This window comes from Canis lupus, chromosome 11, assembly GCF_003254725.2.
Source record: "Canis lupus dingo isolate Sandy chromosome 11, ASM325472v2, whole genome shotgun sequence".
In the NCBI taxonomy this organism is placed as follows: Eukaryota; Metazoa; Chordata; class Mammalia; order Carnivora; family Canidae; genus Canis; species Canis lupus.
This window is the reverse complement of record NC_064253.1, coordinates 16012745-16036749: the sequence shown is the minus strand read 5'-3', so window position 1 is coordinate 16036749 and position 24005 is coordinate 16012745. Positions and strand designations below refer to the sequence as shown.

At 40.5% G+C, this 24005-nt stretch overlaps 1 protein-coding gene across 7 annotated transcripts; it reads right to left on the bottom strand.

Moving 5' to 3' along the window:
* Positions 1–195: 195 nt before the first annotated feature.
* On the bottom strand, positions 196–24005 carry CTXN3 (cortexin 3). Of its 7 annotated transcripts, XR_004803745.2 has the most exons (4): positions 23815–24005; positions 22443–22822; positions 11053–11406; positions 196–3507 (listed from the first exon to the last, which is right to left on the bottom strand). XR_004803745.2 is itself a non-coding variant. In XM_025432768.3 (3 exons), exon 3 carries the CDS (start codon positions 3406–3408, stop codon positions 3163–3165), a length of 246 nt encoding a protein of 81 aa, XP_025288553.1. In that variant the 5' UTR covers positions 3409–3507; positions 11053–11406; positions 12579–12656; the 3' UTR covers positions 196–3162. The 7 variants fall into 7 exon arrangements, 5 of the variants coding, with proteins under 5 accessions (XP_025288553.1, XP_025288557.1, XP_035552884.1 ...); XR_007413942.1 differs by lacking the exon at positions 22443–22822 and having other exon boundaries at positions 23815–23988; XM_025432768.3 differs by lacking the exons at positions 22443–22822; positions 23815–24005 and adding an exon at positions 12579–12656.

Sequence of the window (24005 nt, the reverse complement as noted above, 5' to 3'; positions counted from 1 at the left end):
CTTGGCCCACATCCATCTCTCCCATGTTCTGTCTCCCGCAGCATTTGTTCACTGACCCAGCTCTACAGAATCAACCTCTGGGGATGGAAGGCTGTAGCAGTCTACACTGTCAGCAAGCTCCCCTGAAGAAACTGGAATTAGAGGGACCTAAGGAGGCAGAATTTTGGCTATGAATATTTACTTTATCGTTCTCCATGATGTTTATACATTTTTATTTTACCATGATCATGTACAACTTTTACAAGAACAATGAGTGTGTGTGAGGCATGTATATTTTTTTAAGTTTCCAGATGATTTTGTTAGTATGGGAACTGTAAGTCTATATCAAGCATTTGAGCAAGGATTCAGACACATGCCTTCTTTCATTTCTTAGGTCTCCAACAAGGTTGAAAGGTACTTCAAAAGCAAGAACTAGCCCTGTACCTTTCCTATCTCTCCAGTGCTAAAAGTGCCAGGCTCAAAGCAAGTGCTTAGTAAACACTTGAATGGATTTAAATCGACTCAATAAAATAGAAGAAATTGAATAGGAACACATGTGACATGGTACATTTGAATAAAAAAGAAAACATTTTAATTAGTGGGTTAAAGAAATATGTATTAGCAAAACAGAAAAAAATATTCAGGTGACATAACAGACCATAGGATGGCTGCAGATAAGCATTAGTGTGTTGCTTTAGATCTGAAAGCAAAGGCTCTTCGGAGGCATCAGTGAACTAGCAGCATGTAGATACCACGAGGTGGTTCTCTCTTTTTAATCAGACTCATTCTTGAAATGGTGTGTTCCATTATAAAGTGTATAGCTAAAGAAGAAATTTGAGTAGTTGGAGAGAGTTAAGAAAAGAATCAAAAGCCCCATACATTGCTGGCAGGAATGTAAAATGATGCAGCCACTTTGGGAAACAGTCTCAGATTCTTCAAAAAGTTAAACATAGAGTTTGAATAGAACCCAGCAAATCCACTTCTAGGAATATACTCAAGAGAATTGAAAGCATAGGCTTGAAGGAAAGACTTGTACACAAATGTTCATAGCAGCACACCTCATACTAGCTACTGGATAACCATGACAACCAATGGACCAACAAAACATAGTACAGCCAAACAGTGGAATATTAGTTGGCCATGCAAAGGAGGGATACAACATGGATGAGCCAACTTTGAAAACATGCTAAGTGAAAAAAGCCATATACAGAAGCTCACGTATCCTATAATGCCATTTACATAAAATGTCCAGAGGGACACCTGGGGGGCTCAGTGGTTGAGTGTCTGCCTTTGGCTCAGGCCAAGATCCTGGGTGCTGGGATCAAGTCCCACATCAGGTTCCCAGTGGGGAGCCTGCTTCTCCCTCTGCCTGTGTCTCTGCCTCTCTCATGAATAAATAAATAAAATCTTTAAAAAAAGAAATGTCCAGAACTGGCAACCACAGAGAGACAGAAAGTGGATTTGAGATTGCCAGGGGCTATGAGGAAAGGAATGAGACTTCACTACTAGTATAGAATTCCAGAATTAGTGTCAGTGGTCACACAATTCTGGAAAGGTACTAAAAGCTGCTGAATTGTACACTTTCAAAATGTAAAGTTTATGGTATGTGAATTATATTTCAATAAAGCTATTATTTTTTAAATAAAAAAAACATCAAGAGGACCCTGGCTTGCTCATTTGGAAGAGTGTGTGACTCTTGATCTTGGGATTGTGAGTTTGAGTCCCACATTGGATGTAGAGATCAATTTTTAAAATTTTAAAAAGAAAGTCATGAGGGAACATGAGGAGGGGAGAAATCTGGACAGCAGGCCCTACAAAGAATGTTAAAGAAAAATAGGGAAGACAAGAAAGCAGTTTTACTAAGGGCTGCTTTTTCAGGCATAGTTGGCTTTTTTAACTTTTGTAATTAATAATAAAAAAAAAAATTGGATGGCTAGCTGAGGAGAAAATTAGAAGACACCGATTATAAGTACAGCCTCAGGGGTTTAGTTGAGACACAAGGTTTTCCTACCAAGAGAAGTGGGAATAAGAGGTTTTCACATCTCTCTTTTTGGTGGTCTTAAACAGGCCTTCGAATAGGTCGTATGTGCACAGGACGATGTGTGGGAGTCCTTTCTGAAATGGGAGACGGATGAACTCAATGACCTTGCAGCCTTTCCTGTCTCTCAGAACAGTGCTCATCCTCTGAGCTTCTTGTCACATGCTGCCACCAGTGCATTCGTCTCAGTGACATAGGAGAGGAGACAGTATCATTTCTTGAAGAGTTTTATTTGGCTTCTCTCTTCAGCCCCAAACATACATTCCTCTTAAGACTGTGAAAGTCTTCTATTCGTTTTATTTTATTTTATTCGTTTATTTTATTTTGTTTTATTTTTTTAATTTAAATTCAGTTTGCCAGCGTATAGTATAGTCTTCTCTTCTAAACAATTAACTTTTTCTTTAAAAAAAAAAAACTCATAGCTACACTCACAAATCATTCTTTCAATCATTTATGTAAAGAAAGTAAATTCAAGTTATGTATAGTTACGTCTACACTGCTTATTAATATGAATACCTAGAATGTACTTGGCCTGGTGGAGAGTTTTCAAAGCTCCATAAGCCTGTGAATTCAGTTTTACTTGAGAAATAAAATGAGGTCATCCTAACTCATCTTTTCCAGAGAGGGGACTGTTTCTGCTAAGCACACCCTAATGCTTTGATTCCCAGTGCTCCTCTGGGTTCACTCAGCTTCTCAGAGTGAGTCTCTGCCCAGGACCTGGATTCCCATGCAAATAAAACCAACTGAGGGACACGCTGAGAACAAGGAAGCCTCTTCATGGCCCTGTGACCAGATTTGTTTCAGATCCTTTCCATTCTCCACTCTCTGGCTGGGTGGGAGAGCACTTCATTTTATGGCAAAGTTTGTCTCATTGCCAATGTTCTTTGCTTTCACCACCGCACACCTTTGGCAATATTCATTCAGGAGTAAACACAGAAATTCAAGACTTCCTATTTCAGGAGACTGTTAGAAACCTTCATCTCCAATATCCTTCAAAACCTAATGGCATGTTTAATAAATGAGGGATTGTAGGCCTACGACCAGGTGCTGTTAAAACTTGGTGCTAAGAACATTGACTAAAGAGGATTCCTCGCCAAGACATGATGCACTTCACCCCTTCAGGAGGGGGTCCTGCTCCCCCTCTGCTAGGCAAGGGCATGGTCAAACTGCCCCTTCTCCAGGCCTTCAAGTCCATCCGCCCAGGTTGAGGTCGGCATGCTCCGATATGGGTCCAGAAGGATCCGGAAGCACCTGACAATGAGGATGCCCAAGAAAATGAACAACAAAATCACAAAGACAAATGTGGTTTTCTGCTCCAGAGACATGCTAGAATCTGGTGATGCATTCTCAAGGGGCACTAGGGCTGAAGGGACGGGCTGTCCTCCATCCATCGTCCAGAGAAGCAGGAGCTCGGGATCTCGCAGTTTCCTTTTCTTCCATCATCAGTCTGCTGAGATCATGGTGGCTGCACCGTGGAGCCACTGAGTGATCTGCAGGAAGAAAGGGAAAGAGACAGGATAACTACTAAGGAGCAGTTTATTTCTACTCTCACAGTCCTATTTGTCAGAGAAAACAAGTAATCTCCAAGCTTTTTCCCAGACATGCTCAATTCTGTGTAATTATGGGGAAGAATCTTTTACTCTTGCATGAAATTACCAGATTGTCCTCAGAGCAGCCACCTGGGGCCAGGAGGGATGGGCAGGGAAGACAAACAGAGTACAGAAGATGAGAAATGTGCAAGGTAGTGTTGACCTCAGGGTGTGCTGCCAACTTGACATCCGAGCCCAGTGTCCCCTGCCAGGTCTCTTCTAGATTCCCTCCAATCACATGACTTTCACATCATCCTTATAATGATACCACTGTTGGAACACCAGCCATGTGCCAACGCTGTAGCTAAACACAACATAGGTTAGCCACTCTACTACAAGCTCCGTGAGAGCAGAGACCACTATAGCTCCAGTGGAAGGAAATTAAGGCTTGGAAAAGGTGCTTAACAGGGAACTCTCATGGAGTATCGGGCTCTGGGCCTCAGCCTCTGGCTTCCATTTTACTGCTAAATGAGTATGGGCCCTTGGAGAGGTCACTAAGCTATAAAAATGGAATCAGCAATGCCTGTGTATCTCATGGTGCCACTATGAGAATGAATGTCTGCAAAAACACTTTGAAAAATATACAAAGAAGAAAAACAAGGAAAATTAAGAGTTGCTTCACTTCAGACATGACTGTGGAAGCCAGAATGCTTCTCTTTCTCTTTCTCTTGCCTGAGCCAAGGGAGAAATGAGGCATCTCAGACTCCCAGACCACCAAGCTCCTGCTGCTTTTCTTTTTTCTTCAGCCAACAAAGACCAGGTTCAATACTTGACCCCGAGAACTCAGCTAGGGAGAAGGAATTGATTGGCTGTATTTTTTTAAAAGCTTTACAGTGGCCTCCTACTGTTAAAGACCATTTGATAAAGAGGAAGAGAAGGAAGAAGATAAGTTATCACTATAGCCATTTTACTGGGAGAAAAATTAAGATATGTGGATATGACTGTCTTTAAAGGCGAGTTGGAGCATACACAAAGGCCATAAAAGACAGAGAACTAAATCTATGTATGAGTCTGTTTATATGAAAAATTGTGTAGCAAAGTAGCATGGGAATTAACAGTGATTCAAAAGAAAGGATATTCAATGAAAATAAGCAACCAAATAAAAATAGAAATTATGACTTAAAGCTAGAAAACAATATTTCTACATTTAACTTGTTGCCTTGAAGTACAGCATTAGTGATCATAATAACAGCTTATATGTATGTTGACACTTCAAAGTTTATAAAATCACAATTTAAGACACAGTTTATAAAAGGATTTACAACCAGTGTCTACAAGGAAGGAGTTACAAGTTTGGGGAGAAAGAATATTTTGCAGCTCTGTGACTAAATTTTGTTTAAGGCTGGAATAGCTGCAGTAGATCTGTTTATCATCCATTTTTATTTTGAAGCAAGATTGGGATAAAATTTGATGGTATTTCTTAAAAAATCAGCCCCTGATATAGAGGACGTTGTTGGACTGGGTCTGGTTTGATTTGCTTATTTTCAAGCACCCTCCCATCCTTGGGTGTTAACTCTCAGCAGAAAACTGAGCTGAGTAGAGGGGGCTGGAAAGGGTGGCCAGGGCTTCCAATGCAGCAATCCTTAGTGCTTGCTTCCAGAAAGGGCCCCAAGAAATATCCAGACTAGACTTATTCATAGCAGGTATAAAATTCACTAAGGGCTGGGTCACAAGAAAGTCGAGTGCTGCTAGAGGTATAAATGCCTGAGCCATCCTTCCATGTCCTCCCAAGGATTCCCATCACTGTGACCCTGCCCTCCCCACAGACTTACTAGAATCCCACTCTATGTCCATTTTTCCTCCAGGCCAAATGAGGCCAGAGCTCTTTTCTTTGTCTATTCTTAACACAGCTGAGATAGCGATACATTTTCAGGAAGTTCTATACAAAAACATTATGTAACCCAGAAAGGAAATATAGGAAAATTGAAGACCATTAACTGTGTACGAGTACCACATAAAGATTTCTGGATCTGTGAAGTTCATTGAAAACAGGAGAATTGAGCCTGTGCCGACTCCCTGGCCATAGGCTGGGTGGCCAAAATAGCAATACCTTGTTCTGTCCTTCCCTTCGCACCCTCGTGTCCACTTGATGAGAGCCATCTTGATGCCCAAGAGCAGTCTACCCCAGGCTTGTCATTCATACAAGGCAAAATGCCAACTCCTTTTCTCCTAGCTCATCATCTCATACTTCCTAGGCTTCTCCATAACTCAGGTTTTTAAGCTGATCCACCATCCATGTGGGGGCTGCAGGGATGGGCGACCATTCCAAGAAGCCCCAGCAAGTAACCCAGTCATCCTGATTCAGGTTATCAGCCACATTTCCCTCTTCTGTCTTCCTGTAAATGAGTCTGGAGCCTGGCTTCTTTGCAGGGAAGCCAACCCTTAGAATGATTTAAAAATCAGTTTTAATTTAGTTTTTTAATTAACCCTATTCTGATTAAAAGGCAGATGCAAGAATATGGTTAAGCCTCTCTACAGCTTCCTCACATGTTTTTGAGAAGCCTGGTAAAATATAAACACATATCCTCCAACCCTCTGTCACCCACCCCTTCCTGATAAACCAAACTGACGAGAAAACGGAGATGAAAGCCTTTTGAAAACACCACAGCTCTTTATAAATTGTCAGCCTCCTCTCCTGTCCCAGCTATACTGTGATAACCAAGTTCCCATTAAAATAATTTCATTTGGCCAAATCCTCAAAGCCCCTTAGTATATTGCAGTATTTCACCAATGAGAGTGACACATTAACACACTAGCAGGGATTTGTCTAGGAAAACTGCTCTTAACTTCAAGGAGGGGAAATGTGGTAGATAGTAAGGAGACCGATGAGTCTTGCTGGAAATGAAGGGCCACTGGGGTTTGGGAGGAGCAGATGTGGGGTGCTGAGGACAGATGGCCCAAGAGAAAAAAGTCTTGGGGAGGTTGAGGGATGGTGGGTACAGATGAGAAAACCCAGAGATGGTTATAAAGGGACATGGGGATACGGAGACCCAGGAAGTAAAGCCAGTTCTTTCACAGCTTTGCCTGGGACTGATTGAAATCCCTGGGAAAGCCTGCTTGATTTTAAACCCGCAATCAGCTAATCAATAATTTACAAATTTGGAAAGCTCAACAGCACATTGAAGTTAAAGGCAACATCGCATAGAGTAAGATGCAGAACAAGAAATAAATGTTTGACCATCACAGTCCCAAAATACGCAAAGACATCAACATTTTTAAAAATATCTGCCTCAGAGTGAAGTGTCCCTTTTTGGCAAAAATGATCCTTGTAAAATGTTCAGACTGCTTTTACCTGAATAATGAAATCTGCCTTTCAGACAAAGAGAGAAATCTGGGCAAGTAAATTATTTCAAAGAATTCCGACGCAACTACCTAAGTGTTAACAATAACAAAAGGCGGTTATTTTCAGTACAAGAGGGCCACAGTTACTCATGACCATATTTTAATCCTAACTGGCTTCCCCTTCACGCAGCACATTCATGTCTTCCCTTCGCAGGTCCATTTGTATATGTGCTCTGGACACAATAAAGTCTAATTTCAATACTGGACCACCAAGGAAAACATAATGAAAAGATGCCATCTCAAAAATCGTGTCACACATCCCCTGTCTTAAGTCAAGTTCCCCGGACTAGGTGATAGTCACAAAGTATAAAACCCTCTGTGGTACCTACAAAGCCCCATGTGAGCAGTTCCTCTAAGCCATAGTCATTATCACTAGCAGCCACTCACCTTCCTTAGAATAATCTGCCAAAGGCCTCTCTTGCCCTCCCCATACTTCCTACAATACTGCGCCAAGATCCATCTTTCTCAGCTCAAATCTTACCCCTTCTTCCCTCAAGAAAACCTTTCCTTTCCAACGACCCAAGACCCCAACTGCCCATTGACTCCCCTACAGACCTGATACCTCTGTTCTCTGGATGACAAATCAGGTCATATTCCGACACTGGAATTCTTGTAAGTTCTTCATTTATTTTCATAGTTAGGTGAAACAGGAGCAAACATCAAATTGCATTTGGTTTGTGGTAAAATGGCCCAAGAAGAACAAACTTACATGTGATCAAGTCTGCAGACACCTGAGGAGACCGTCCTCACTGGGTCTGCTCTGCAGCTCCATCTAACGCCAGCTGTTCTTTGAACTCCTCCAGGCTTGTTTCCCACCTCTGAGCATTTAATCATGATGCTCCCTGCCTAATGCCCTCCTCCTCACTCTATTCCCGCCTGTGGATTTCGCTCCCTCCCTCGGAGTTCACACCAAATCCCACCTCCTTGGCGGGGCCTTCATCTGTCCCTGCGCCAGAGGCACAGGGTGCTTCTTGCTCTGCCCTCGGGAGCACCGCACCTGCATTCTGCAGCACCACCTCGTACAGGATGAGTCCCCAGGGTGTTCAACTCTGTCCCCTTACTAAGTGGCAAGCTCCTTGGGGGAATTCTCTGCAGCTCTGGGGTCACTGCCTTTTTAAATAGAGGTTGAATCAAATCTTTGGCCCCCTACAATCCAAGGAACTGAATTCAAATTTTGAGGTGCCTGCTGATACAAAGCAGAAGTAAAAAGCACATGTCATCCAGCCAGCCAGGGATGTCAGGCCATTGTGTTTGAAATAGATCTTATTTCAAAGAATCAGAGATAGTCTGAGTCACAATGACACTTTAATAGTCTCCGATTTCATGATTTGCAAAGCAGTTATTGGGATTTTTCACATTTTCCTTGGCTTCAATGCTGATGGGTCGGGTCCCATCAAATACAAAAATTAGCTGCCACCCTTCTATTCCAGGGCTCAAGGCTTTCTTAGCTGATCTGCATGGCTGGTGGGGAAGATCAGCTCTTTAAAATATCCTGAAGCCTGACATCTTACCTGGACACTACAGATGCCAACATGTACCCTTTGCAAGCTGGGATCCTTTGGGCATTTCATTTTGTTAACATCGTATTATATAATTTAACAGGAAGGAAAATTACTTTATATGAAGCAAATATACCTGAAAGCAATGATACATTTCTTTTCTCATCTTTAAAGTGACAGCAACAGAATTAGTTGGATGCATCTGGCACCTTGCTCTGTGCAGCTGCCCATAGGCATATAATCCCACCCTCTCACTTTTGTGCCCATCACTTCACCTACCCAACCCCCTTCTGCATTGGGTTGCAATGGTCATAGTGATAGCAGATGCAGCACAAGAGTAGTCCTGCCTAGCACACAGTGAGCATTCAATAAATATATGATGATGAATGAGTGTTTCCTCTTTATACCATTTTTTGCACAAAATGATGTTTCTAATTTCTTTCTAACAAGCACACCAGGGAATGGAGATTATAAGTAAATTGCCCCCAAATCAAAAAAAATCAGGTATCAGAAGAGAAGTATTCCCCTAAGGATGCTGACTCGCATGTTTCTCTCAGGGCACGAAGGAATGAGTAGAAAAGTCAGTCATCCTGTGGCTGCTAATGGTGTGCAGGGTGCAGTGAAGCAATGCTGTCTGTATTTTAAGTACCTCTAAGCCACAGAAGTGCCACACCTCATTTTTAAAACTTCTAGGCCAGAAACCTAGTTATGTGACTTGACATGTTTTCAAAAGTAAATGCAAAAACAGTGAGTCTACTGAGCAAGAACACTCAGGGTTTGTACAATCACATGGGACGGACAGGACACTTTGTCCTACAAAGACATCCTGTGTATCTTATTTATATTTATCTGGCAGACCAGTGAGACCACTCTGTAGACTGTACCGGGAAGGGAACTGGCTAGGTAGGCAGGACTGAATTTGTAATGACTAGCAGAGACAAAGTTCCTCCAAGTGCTGCATTATTCTTCAACAGTTCCAAAACTGACTGTTGAAATGTTAACATGCCTTTCAATGATTAACGTAATACATATCCTGAGAGTGATGCTAAATAGAATCATCTCTATTTTTGAGCTAAACAAAGCTTCAGCTGCATTGCTGTTTGCATAACTGGAGTCTCTGGAGATATACTCCACCCTCCATCCCAACCCTCACACCCCAGACGTGTAAACACCCCCTGCGACCCTATTATATATCTTCCCCTATAACCGTGAGCCTTCCTCAAAAGCCACCTCATCATCTAAGTAATCAGATCACTGTATAAACAAAAGTTATTACCTATGAATCTTGCGGAAATGCTGTGTATGAGCCCAGTGAACAGTAATTTGCATTCCAGGATATACACACCAAGATATAAAATCTTTCCTATAAATTGAAAGAATTCTTGGCCCTCTTGGTGACCAGCCCAGAAATTCAGAATTCAGTTAAAAATTTCCTGGCTCTTTCTAGGCACTTCAAGTATTTTAAACAACATATACCTCCTTTTTTTCTCTCACATAAACACATGGCAACTTCCATATTTTTCTTTTCTGAATACAGACCTCTTGATATGATACAATAGCCCTGATGTTTCAGAATTCACAGGATGGCAGAAGATAGATATTACTTTATACACTCAACCAATAGACCCAGGGCTACTCGAAAGCCCTAAAACAATGGCTTGGAATCCATGTGAATGCGGTCAGCTACGAATGTCAACAGGCAGTTCTGGAATGGTTGCCAGCCCCCAGTGCTGTCCTGGGAGGTCTGCTCCCTCTGTCACTGCAAAGTCAGCCTGCAGATGTCTGCTTGGGTTAGGGAGTGGATCCTGTTGTTCCTGGCCTGCCAGCTCTGGGTCAGCAGGAGACCCTCCTCTCAGCCTGAGCCCTAACCTCAGCTTCACTTCTTCCCTGCCTTCATCTTCCTCCTGACCTCTGCTAGAAGAGTTTTAAAGGGACTGCAGAGCAAGGCTGCAGCCTAGCTGAGAACATCAGAAAAATCCCGTGTGAGTGCCCTGTCGGTGACTGGGGTACCAAAAGGCACTATAGGCAAACCGGAAGTTTCGCTGCAAATGATAAACCTTACTGTCATACCCGAGTTTGCTTTCTCGTTCCTTGTGTGTGTTTCCCAGTGAAAGAGAGTGCTTGCTGATATCTCAAAAGGCTGGGGCTGCACCGTGCTTACCACCCAGGGACACCAGGGATGGTCAGCGCTATCATTATGAGTTGTTAAGTTGTGATCCTTTGTGAACAAATTAAAACATCCCTTTCAGAAGGCTGGATGTTGTAGGCGAATGGAAAAATTACTATAATGGGCAAATAGCTTTCCAGACTAATTTACTGCAGCTTAGCCAAAAAAAAAAAAAAAAAAAGCCTGTTTTACTACTCCCTATCCAGCATCGGTAGCACTGTGAACTTAAGCATGCTTTGAAAATCAAGGCATCATTCCATTTCACCCCTTCATATTAGCTTGACCTAGCAACTATTTAATTAGACTTCATCTGACATCTAGATCTAAATTCAGAACTTGGATGGAAAAGGCATCCATGCGATTATTGCTCATGCATAAATCGTAAAGTTAGAGAAAAGCATTAATTAGCTCATCAAAGACACAGTGTTGGTCAAGTACCTGGATCTGGCTGAGCAAACACTTGATCCATTTCCTGGTGGAACTGTTACAGGTAGTTACAAGCCTCTTTAGTTTCCATCCTTCCCGACCAAGCTGTGTTGAAGCAGTAGACAGTGGTAGCTGCAAGCAGCTGATGGCACACCCCAGCTCCAAAGCTGTTGTTTCAGGCTTAGAAACTTCCCATTAAAACCCCCGAGTTAAAGGAGCATCGTCTTTCTGTGTGAGGGCATCGTGAGCGGCCAATACGGCTGCTTCTTTGTGGCGAGCCATGATTTCAGTTCTGCCTCAGCAACTCTTCAGAGGCTTCTGCTTCAGTGAGTAGAGGCAGTATCCTAGCAGTGTGTCTGAAATCATCTTCAAGAAAGCATTAACATTCAAAAGGAGTACGGGGGAAAACATCGCAGGGCATTCCCATACCTTTTCAAAATCAAAGCCATAAATCTACCAATGCTCTGTTCTCCCCTATTGATTGTTGACACTATTGCTCTTTGGGGATGTCAATTAGCACCTTGCAGCAACCAGCCCCTATATTGATTATGGCTTCTGACCTTCGGGCCAACTTAATTAAGGGGAAGCCTTCTAAGGAAGGGTATCAACATAGTATTTGGAAAACCAAGGAAAGGCTCCTTTTCCTAAAGAAAACAGAATTGACCTTTCAGAAAAGCAGTAATTACGGGAGGTGAAAGGGAAAGAACAATTTAAAAAATCATATTTTTACCACCTGTTTGTAAATTTGCTAGGCCGTAGGTAGGTTGCCAGGTCCAGTGTATCCTTTGGCCAGCCTGCACGATCATGACCTTGGCAGGGACCCCACCCCACGCAGGCTGCCAGAGACCACTGATTGAATAATGACAGACCTTTGGTGAGAGAAAGTTGTTATAATTCTATGGATTCTAGTTACATGGCACAATCCTTAAATTATTTTCCTTGGATAGAATGCCTAAATAAATTTGGAAAATGTTTAAGGATAAAATTCATCTTTTTTTTTTTTTTTTTAAGTACTTCTCTGGAAAGAATTCAACACAATCCTTAAGATGGAACATCCTTGTTTTTTGGCAACTCACCACTTTCTTTGTTGAAGTGGAAGCACAGTTAGCAACAACACCCACCCACCAAATGATGGGGTGCATGATATTTAAAGCTCACTCTGACGGTGCCTGTCAGCTTTGCTGTCTCTTCGGCTCTTGCGAGAAGCCGGCCATTACCCAGTAGCTGTAGGGGACTGGAACAGAGCTCATTGTCTAGGAGGCAAATCTCCATCTGCTGGCAGCAGACAACAACCCTGGGTAGACCTCAGACCCAAGAAAATGTAAATGCCGAATGCCATGATCTAATGTCGCAATCAAATGCTTGACATTAGGAGCTAAACTCACTGCAGGTCCTTTCCCTCTGGCATTCCAGATTTTTAACTGAATTTCCTTTCTGATGAGTTTACCTGACTGTATTTACACACACACACACACACACACACACACACACACAACAATGAGACATATGAAATCCAACAGAACACTGTCAATACTAACTGGTCTCCTTTGTGCTCTTCAGCCGACAGCGCTGGTGGATGAGTGACCTGTCTCAGTAATGCCAACAGAGTGTGGTTCAGGGAACATTCTGACCCCACCCATACTTATATACTTATCATTCCATGGGGTGAGAAAGCACTCTAGTTAGAAATAAGCCTGAGTTACTACGAGCTCACCCTGCCCAGGAGGCCTCCTCAGATATTGTTTTACCCTATTGACTCGTAGAGGTGGAAGGGAACACGAGAGGCCATGGCTGCCCTGCAGCTCCTCTGCAGCCTGAAACCACCCCAGAGAGACAAGTGCCTGGCCTATTTTTAAAACTCTCCAGAGAATTAGATTCCATACCCCATTCTGACAACCTCTGTTCCAACTAACTCCTCCATGGCTTACTTGGCCTCAATGGGATGGCATATTTCTTCTCATTCTATCCTGGCTGCAAAAAAAGTCAGTCATTAACCACTGCACAATTTTGTGAGTGTGCTCTTCCCCTGACGAAGCTGAACTAGGTAAACCAAAGGGCATTCGGTGAAGATCCTGCAGCCAAGTTTGGATATTCTTTTGTAAGATCATTGCCGTTGAAATGATGGGAGTGAGCCCTTCCCCATGAAGCCATATTATGTGACTCATCCTGAATTCTGAAACAATGAATAAGGATTGATGAAAAGTCGAGTTCCTTGAACATTTCATAGTAGGTCGTGTTTCTTTAGACTTCAATGCTCTCTTTATCTTCCCTCTAAGTTCTTCTCCAAATGTCTGCTTTCTGGTCCAGTTTTAAATCAGGAATCTAGAATGCTACACAGACCTGTACAAAGCTCAGACTAACACGGATTTGTGGTGAATAGGATGATTTCATGCTATGCTTCTCTAACACATTCTGATCCCAAGGTTACTCTTGGGTGTTAATTCAGCACCTTCTTTTTAACCACACAACATCCGGAGTCAATATTATCAGAAATCTATTTTAAGAACTTTTTCTACATTCTAACTGTGGGTCTCACCTTGAATATTATTTAGATTATGATCCTTCCCTTAATGTCTGTCCCATGCTGCACTTTTTCATAAAGTAATGGACAATGCATAAAAAAATAAAAACAAAAAAAATGCTTCACGAACCATCAAGCTTTATGCCAACACAAAGCTGTTATAATTAGCATTACCATGGTTGTGTTTCTAATTCTGAAAATTGAATTGATTCTTGATATAATCTTCAAAATTGAAACATGATTTTCTTTTCCCATTTATTAGTAGAATCTTTGTAAAAATCTATTTTCTTCCTTTATGTACATTTTTCTTTCATGTAGTCAGGAAACATTCACTAAATTTATTTATTCAGCATCAGATATGTTCTGTGTTGGGTGGGGAAAGAATGAAAACTATGGAGAAGTCAGTGCCTGAGTTTGTTCAGGTTGTCACTGCACAATTCTGGGAGGTTCTCTGGTACGGACCCGGAGATGCTCCACATGGAGCAACGATAGCCAAGCTTCTGGGCAGATTAGCCCACCTCCACTGCTTCCCACTTCCTCACCTCCCCTTCACTGCTTAGCCAGCAAACATCAGAATTATGTTCTCATATCTCTATAGGGCTTGATTTCACAAGGCCATCCGTGGCTTCTCACCATCACAAGCAAAAAAACAAAACAAAACAAAAAACAAAAACTTGTGGCATTGATCTTCCTTGCTGTTTGTGGCAACACTGGACATAGCTGACCACTCTCTTCAGGAAAGTGCTGGATAAAAGGACACACAGAGGAAAGGGGAATGGCAAAACCCATCTCTCAGCCCTCTTCCCTCTTGATCCCCTCCTCTCCCTTGGTGCCCCCCTTGGTTCCACTCTCTCAACTATCTCTCATTTGCCCTTAGAGGCGAACGTCAAGTTTAACTCATGTAACCACCAGTGAATATGAAATTAAGGGTGGAAAAACAGGCAGGCTAGGATTCATGTTAATGGGTTCACCACTTTTAATTCATAAAAAAGAATTGAAAGTTAGTTTATGTGTTATTTTTCTCTCTTCTTAGTTTTTTTAAAAAATCAATACATCATGTAATAATAAAGTTGCTTTTTTTAAATCAAGATGAGCTCTATTTATAATATCCCTCTGATGTGCCCAGTCTAAATGTAAGTTTATTTATCCACTCAGCTATCTTCACAGGTCAGTGAACATTCAAAGCGCAAGGGAGCAGTAGGGAAGGTTTAATAATATTCACACCCAGCCTATAAATTAGGACCTATATTCAAGCATTATTAAAAGCAAGCAGGTTAAAGTCCAACTGCAAATTGGCAGCCTCCTGGTTTGATTTTTTTTTTCTTGAACACGTTTCTGAACACATCACATCTGTGGTATGTTGAATGCTCAATTAGTAGCTGATGAATCTGGAACAGAGTAGTATTCGAAATGAAATGAGAAACAAACTACTGCAACTCCCTGGAAATGTATTTGGAAAGAAGACAACACTGATAGAATGTAATATTACGGCTTGCCCTGTAAAATGAACAAGTTTGTTCATTTTTTCCTTTATAAGTCAAAATTAATAAAGCATCAAGGAAGGAAATGCATCATGAAAACCCCTGTTCTATTTAGAGATAGTATTCGCAAATTTTAAGATATTAATTCTAATTACAGCATGAAAGTATTAGAACATTACTATGGATTATTCACTGTTCAAAAGAAATTCATACTGAGGAGTTAACAGCCTGGTGGGTAAATTTATTCTTTTTATATGCCTTGTACAATAATAACAATTTTCTTAATGACTTTGAAATACTTAATGCCTTTAAAGTGTCATATAAAGTGCCAATTAGAGTTTTATACAAACCATCCCTCTCAATTTTTATGCTCTCATTTTGGCACTATTCTTTCTGTTCAACAGCTGCACTGCAGAAGGGACCTCTACTTCCTGGACACTTTGAGGGCTGAGCAGATTAAAATATTAAGATGATTTAGAAAATTAAATAGAACAGGCCTGAGAATTACTGACCTGTTAGCCTGACTTTCCATACCTGATGAAATTCTGGAACTAAAAATCTCACCACTGAAAATCAATTTGAAAACACCCAGAGGAGGAAACTAATCATACAAAGACATTTTTAAAATGCTGGTTAAAAAAACTTATGAAAAACCAATCTCAACTGCTGATATTTCAACCTGTGGAAATGATGGAAAGGAGGTTGAAGAATGAAGAAATAATCATAAACACAAGTTATGATCTATAGTTGCTGAGTGCAAATTTCAGCTGCCTCATTGCTACATCTTTCGAATGATATAATCGATTGCTGCTTGAAAAAATCATTTAACTTTACAAATATTCCAATATTCTAGTGGGATCAATCAAAAGTTTCAGTCACATAGTATATTATTTTAAAAGGCAGACTTTAGAGGCACCTGGGTGGCTCAGTGGGTTAAGCATCAGACTCTTGGTTTTGGCTCAGGTCATGATCTCAGGGTCATGAGATCGAGCCCCACTTCCAGCTCCAGAGTCAGTGGGGAGTCTGCTTGAGATTCTCTCTCTCTCTCCCTCTGCCCCTTGCTCTGTCTAAATTAATTAATTAATTATTTTTTTAAAAGGCAGACATTGAGTACATCTTTCTCTTCCAATCCTAGATTTCAAGCTTTGACACCAGCCTACCACCTACAGTTTTGTCTTTAAATAATATCTATTACATATTTTTATATAGTGTGTGAATAGTATCTATCAACTATATTTCTATTATATGGGATATTAAATTACTTCATGAGCTTGTTAAGCGTGAAGATTTGAGGGGCCCAGGCTCACATTTTTTTTTATTTTTTTAAAAGATTTTATTTTATTTATTCATGAAAGACACAGAGAGAGAGGCAGAGACATAGGCAGGGGGAGAAGTAGGCTCTCTGCAGGGAGCCCAATGTGGGACTCGATCCCAGGACCCCGGGATCACACCCTGAGCCGAAGGAAGGCAGACACTCAACCACTGAGCCACCCAGGCATCCCATAGGCTCATATTTTTTAATTCAGTAAGGCCAAGAATCTGTATTTTGAGTAAGAAACCTGTATGACTAATGACGTAGTGCATGTGAAGTCTACATTTGGAAAACAATAAAGTTAAATGCTTTTTTTCCCTTCCTGATTGGCCAAATTAGGTATTTTATTTTACTTTTTCATTGAAATAGAGCTGACAGACAATGTCACATTACTTTCAGGTGTACGACATAGTGATTACACAGCTCCATCTGCCATCTGTACACTCTGCTCTGCTCACAACAAAATTAGGCATTTTAAGTCCTTGAGGGAAGAGCTTTACGCTTAAAACTAAGGGTATCCCAGACCTCTTTAATTAAATTCGTGGACCCATCATTAGAACTATGCATATACTATATTCTGCCTAAGGAACCTCTGCCTGAAATTTCCATTCAAACTATATCCATCTTCTCTTTCTTCCTCCCATTCGTTCTTATCTCCAATAAAGTGACAGTGAACAGTGACCAGAATAAAAGCCCATAGTGATGAAGACAACAGAGTGGAACGAGAGGCAGAGAGAAGCTTGGTCTATTCCAGGGACAGGAAATGAACAGAGGAGAGCTAGCTGGTGAAGCAGGTTCAGACATCGTGCAGAGGGGGTGGCAGCAGGGATGGGGTGGCTGAGGAGAAGTGGAACTACAAATAAGAAGAAGTGCCAAGTCCGGGGATGCTGCCTTCTGGGGTTGTACAGCACCTTGACGGCTGGGAATCCTGATGTAATTATCAGGAGAGGCATTGGCAAAGATTGAGCCAAATTGTCACTTAGGACAGCAGGGTAGGAAGAGACAATGTCAGCATTGACAAAATAGACAAGCATGAGGTCAATTTGTTAATGAGAAAATAACCAGAGAAGTGAAGAGAGCAACTGCTAAAATTTTGCACTGCCTGGGGTTAGACCCAAGAGGTGAGGGTAGCGCAGGGGAGCACTACTTTTCATTATAAGCCTTTCTAAGCAATCTGACTGTTTAGTCGTGTGCATATTGTTTAACTACGTGCAATTTCACTTCACTGAAACTGTCAGAGTAGCACAGACAAACCATTAAAAAAGAAATAAAGCCCTCGCTTGAAACCCAGGCAATGAGTCTCTTGTGATGGCATCTTAGGGGTCAGCCACAAGTGAGCAGAGAATTCTTTGAGGACAGAGGCTTTCTTGAACACCTGAATCTCCCTTCAAGGGCTGTTGTCTGTTCTGCTTATAAGTAAAGCTACTCCATCTAGGAGCTGTTGGAACATCTTACGTGCACTTAAAATGTGATTTCTTGTAATCGCATGCAATGCAATAAAATCTAAACTATGGCCCTCATTTCCCTCTATCATTCAGACATCATCTATTTTTATATGTGTTATGTATGTATGTATGTATTTAGCTAACTTCTGTTATGTGTGTATTTATTTAGTTAATTTCTATTACTTTTTCATTAATTTTTTAAAATTTTTATTTATTTATGATAGTCACAGAGAGAGAGAGAGAGAGAGAGAGAGAGGCAGAGACATAGGCAGAGGGAGAAGCAGGCTCCATGTACCGGGAGCCCAATTTGGGATTCGATCCCGGGTCTCCAGGATCGCACCCTGGGCCAAAGGCAGGCACCAAACCGCTGCGCGACCCAGGGATCCCACTTCTTCATTAATTTAAGTGTATATATATTTATACCCCATTAAATTTCAGAAACATTTGAAGGAAGCCATGAGTTAGATTATATGTCCTTAGTGCTAGCCGAATATAACTTTTATTATATATTCAATGAATTTTCCCCTTGCTGATCTAAAAAAGGCTGGATGTATTTGTTTTCAAATTTTGAAAAATAAGATCTTTTTTAGAGTGGTTACTTAGTTGAAGCATGAGACACCATATGTAATCTTTAAAAAATCTTGTCTTTTATAAACTTTATTTTATAGGAATTGTAGATAAATAAACACAATAACATAGCCACTAAGAAGTTCAGTGTACATTGCTAACACCAAATGAAAATGCTTTGTGGGTAATTAGTAGAGATTGAATATTAATTTGGGAAACATTTTCAAGAGCTTGTGAAAAGGGCAACTCTTCATTTGAAATACTCAGGCACCGCACCTTTCAAATTACCTGAGGCACAGCAGATATTAACTAAGTCTCACTTCCATTTGCTTTCATCCTCATGAGAATGCCCTTCAGCATTACTTTTAGGAAGGGTCCTTGCTCTTGTTCTCAACATTTTTCTTAATTCAGAAATGGATATAGAATCAATTGAGAAAAATGAACACTTAGTATGGCCAATAGCCCTGCAATTGGTATTGTGTATCATGAATATGGTTAGGGGCTTGGGTCAAATGCCAATACGATATTCAGTGAACTATGGATTACTAATGTGTAAGCCAAGAAGAGCTGTGTTTGCAAATGAGGAAAGGATGAAGAAAAATCTCTATCATTCCCTGCACATGCCTATGTTTCTAGGCCAAGTCAGGATGGCAAAGTGGGTCATTCATCATTAACAGTCACCCCTTCCCTGGTCATGCCTTTGAAAATTAGCCTCTATGATTGGAGATGAGCTTTTGCTGGCTCTTGGAGCTCTGTCTTGACTTCCATCTACAGATGGAGTGCATGCTTTGTCTGTCTACCTGATTACAGCTCCTTACATCTTTGTCCCCCCAAAAAAAACTTTCTCATTCTCTGGTCCTGTCATTCCAGAACCACATCTATTTATGTAAAATAATGAATTACCCTTCTCCCATCATGGATTGTCTGTTCAAAAGCTACCTGGCTCAGGAAACTAAATACAACAAAGAAGGATAATGGAACTTATTTTTGCAACTCCAGTCAACAACAAATCTTCTTATATTTTCTTAATACTCAACACCACAAAAGCAAAGTAAAATATTAATTAGGAAAATCAGAATAGCAATACAATCACAGTAACAAAATTCAGCAGCCTTATACCTTTGGTCTCCCTAGACTTTGAACACTTAAAATGGCAAGAATTGTACACTTTTACGTGTTTCTATCCAGTGAAAATAGTGTGTGTGTATCTGTGTGTGTTTGTGTATGTAATCACTTTCTGATTAGACTATAAGATACTTGAGAATAAAGGAGGCTGGGCCTCCTATTAACTAATTAATTAATTTATTTTGACTGGCTATGATATTAGCAGAAATAACAAATTTACCCACAGACTTCATTCTCTGTTGTCCTAAGTAAACATTATGGTTGTATTTTTTCCTACTTGTTTTCTCTTGCAACATCATTGTCATCTTTGCCTGCCATATTAAAATAAGTCTAACCAAGCATAACCATTAATTACTAGCTTCCAACCAGTAATCTGCATTTGTATAGTTAAGATGGGCTAGATAATGCTGTGATTAAAGAACAAACACATTTTCAGTGGCAAAAAATAACAAAATTTATTTTTTGCTACATGTTCATTAAGGGTCACTTGAGGATTCTGCTCCAAAGTGATAATTTTCCTCATTTCAAAACCGAGACAAAAGGGACAGCTTCTACCAGCTATAGAGGTGGAGGATAAAGAGAGCATGGTAGAGCATGTCCTGGCTCTTATGGCCTCTATGAGGTGGCTTCAATTACATGGACAAAGCAAATATCATGGCCACATCTGAATTTAATAGGAGGAGAAGTATAATTCTTTCCTAGGAAGGAACATGAACTCTGTCAAACAGTGACAGTCTACATTACATTTAACTATAGTTTTATTCTTTACATAGTGACTGTCCAGAGATCCCGAGCCCACGATAATCTTTCTCTGGCATATACTCTCACTCATCTCAGCATCCTTAAGCTTCATCCTGTACCAACATTATCTCCCATCTGGTCACTCTTCCAGGTCCCCCTGACCTCAGTTGGGTCTCCTGCTTCAGCCTCCCTGCCTCCCCTTTGGTTCTAGCCTCAGCCTGGATTTTGTTGCCTGGGTTTATTTGGTTTCTTTAGTCTCTGATCTCTTAGGTCCTCTTATAGATTATGTCTTGTCTCCTTTCTAGCTTGGCCCAATAAGACAGTCCACTTAGCATGTTGCCCTCCCAATGCAGTCCAAGAACTCTTTGGCTCTTTTGTAGTGAGCAAAGTCATGGCCTGATGTTTCTGGATTCCCCTCCCACACCCTGACTCCACACCTAATGGGTCAAGTATCACACTGAGTACCTCATAGGGGCCATACCATCCCAAGACACCTAATATAATTATTCCAGTTTCATAGGTACCTAGAGACAAGACTTGGGGAGTTGAAACAATTTGCTCAAGAGCACAAAGATCACATTTAAAATATTTTTGCCTACCTGTATTCTGTATAGCCTCAGATACACAGACATGATCATGTCTCAAAATAATTCAAAAGTTTGATAGGGGACTCTGGAAAAACATTCATTTCTTAGTGGACAGGGTAAGTAGATGTGGACATACAAGAGACTGCATCAAATCTCAGTTTGAGCATTGAGCCTCTCATTTGCAGGAATGTCTTGTGCCAGCAGAAAGAGGGAAGAAGCATGGCGTGGGTGTGGGTGAGAGGTAAGTGGGAGGCAGTGAGCTGGATCTCCACAATAAGGCACCAGCCATTTCTTGGGTTTGTGATCCTTAGAGAAAAGATCACAATTTTCACCTACCTGCAATGTTACAAAAAAGTTATTTTTTTTAGATATGAGATATTATTTGTCTTTGTCTTCCTTGTCCTGCTACACCATGTTTTACTGTTTTGTTGTTTTTTTTTCCTAACTGCACACCCCTATGGAATCCTTGTAACCTCCTTGACCTTGGCCACGCCCTCTCCTGGATGCATGTAGAATCAGAATTTTAAAATAGCAACAACAATTCTAATAAGATGGAAGTATCAGTTTAGACTGCTAGAGACTCCAGAAGGCATAAACATTGTTTAATGGTTCTGCTTCTTCTCTGTCCTCTGAGAACATAAGCCTGATGCCTTCCTGAGTGCAGAAACAAAAAGCTCCTCAGAGCAACCAAATCAATCAATCAAACAAAGAAACAACCTCACCTAAAGTTAGTATTCTTGATAGTAACTGGCCTATTCACTTTCCTGTGTAGATTTAAGAGTTTTGAGGTCGTTAGGGGTTTTGAAGAGGCCACTATATGGCAAGACCACTAACCCAACTATTGCACAGTGGAGTTCCTTGGTCCTTTGCTACCTATTCCCACTCAACTGAGACAGTTGCATTTCCTCTTGAGTTCAAATAGTGCATTATAGGTGGCCCCAACTGAGCATAGCACTGGGAAGAGGTTGGATGAGAGAATAGATTGTCTAACTTATAAATCCACAAAATTATTGTAACTTGATTCAAAGAAGAAATCCCCATCAATATTTTTTCATGTTTGTGTTTAGTATTATAAAACCATTTCTCAAAACTGTACTCTAATTAGCTCAGAACAAAAAGAGAGCTCCACACTCCATCTCAGTGATGTTTTACTGCAGGAGGTATCAATAAATAAGGCAATCAGTGTTGTACTGGTTTAAGAATATCGAGTTCCTTTATTTTAGGGAAAATTTTTTGGGTCTCTGGCTACATATTATAACCAGAATGTAAGCAAGCTGCAATTTGGAGGGAATCTTATGCAATTTTGGACTTGATAACTCATTCAGAGCAGTGAAATCTACCACTGAGAAAAGACAATTGAAAGTTACTTGAAGACTCCTGGGTCTTTTGAGTTGGGACCTACGGGAGGTAAAGAAGAGCAGAGAGGCCTGAAATCTGCATTCTTACAGTGGCTGTGTGACAGTGTCCTAAGTAAGCTAGCTCTTGGGTCTCACTTTCTCAGCTATTAAATTAAGGAGGTTATAACTAGACCTAAAATGTTATGATTCTATGTCTATCATATGCACACAAGAAAAATAACACTACTGTCTTCCCATGCTTAGATGAGCTTCCCAGAGCACTCACCATCTCCTTTGGGATAACTGGAGGGAGGCTGATCCCTTTAAAAACTCCACCTTTCCAGGTAGAATGGTTCCACCAGTATTTCAGGAGGAAAATTAGAAGGAAATTTTCATCTAAAGGTTGAGGGAGAGATTTCTTGAGTGTTTTTGGATGTATTTCAGGAGGAAAAAATCTGCAGTATTGCCTTACAGACAGTTTCTCTCAAAGGAAGAAGAAATGGAGTAACTCTACATTATGATTTGCCTCAAGTCTTCACCTCCACAGGCAGAAGTCAGCTGTTGAAATCTGAGGAGTAAAGCCTGGAAGCATGGCAGGAGGTGGCGAGGCATCTTTTCCTGCTGCAAGAACTTCTACCCAGTTCTAACATGTATGTTTGCTACCCTCTGGGGAGCAGAAGAGACAATTAGGTCTGTTGTAGATGAAGCACAATCACAACATCCATATACAGTCCTGCCTTTACAATTGAAAACATCAAATATCTGGAAGTATTTTCCACAATCCTTTTGAGTATCAAAATAGTTTGATGTTGCCTGTAAACCAGTCATAGGGAATTATACTGCAATTCTAAAATACTCGAGCTATCCTCTTAATGATAAATGAGAAAGAAAAATTCAATTCTACAAACATGTTTTCATAAACACAAAGAAAACTAATTCAAATCCATCATGATTTGAGTAATCGGTTTAATTCAAACATAGTGGTTGGTAATAGCACTAGCTATGTTTCTTTCAAAGGCTACTATTTTTAAAATGAAAATAAATTCAATGGATTTCAAGCAGAAGCATATTCTCTGAAGACCTAAATATAAAGAGCCATTTCAGAGAGTAATTAGAAATCATGATGCTTTCATCAGTACTTTCAATGGAAAATTTCTCATGATGCTTTACTAGATAAGTTTTTGCCATTAAGATTCCCCATAAAATAAGTAAGTACCTATATTCAAGCCTCTTTACTATGTTGAAGTCTGGTCATATTGAACCATAATGTAATTTCAAAATTATTTCTATTGCTAGCAACTGTCATCTGTGTTGGCTTCTCCAATTCTCTGACCCATCTCTTAATCATCTCCAGAAACCACTCATCCACCATAGTCTATTCCTCAATTAGCTTGACCCGGTCCCCAAATGACACAAAATAAAATAAACAATCAGCAAAATCTTATATAAACAATTCATATATAAAACATCACTTAAATATCACACTAATAGATTATAAACATATAAAAGAATGAGGTCTAATGGAAGGGCAGGAGTTCATAGTTAATGTCAACATAAGACATAAAGCAATTTAAATAGTTGCATTGTCCTTCCTCTCTCTCACTTTCCCTGTGCCTATATACTTACATATGTAAAATGGGGATAATAGTAGTACTTACCTATCTCCCGGAGTAAGATGTTGTTGTAAGGACTAAAAAGAGCTTTAAAAAAAGCTTAAAATTGTTCCTGGCACATAGAAGTATATGCTATTATATAAGTACAACTATTATATAATCATAAATATTACTTTCATCTTTTGTCTTCTGATTGCACCACTGATAACAGCACATTTTCCCATGATAAAATACAT

What these genes read in the sequence shown, in the direction of transcription:
- CTXN3 (XM_025432772.3), bottom strand. Translation starts at nt 3,408, where the DNA reads ATGGATGGAGGACAGCCCGTCCCTTCAGCCCTAGTGCCCCTTGAGAAT.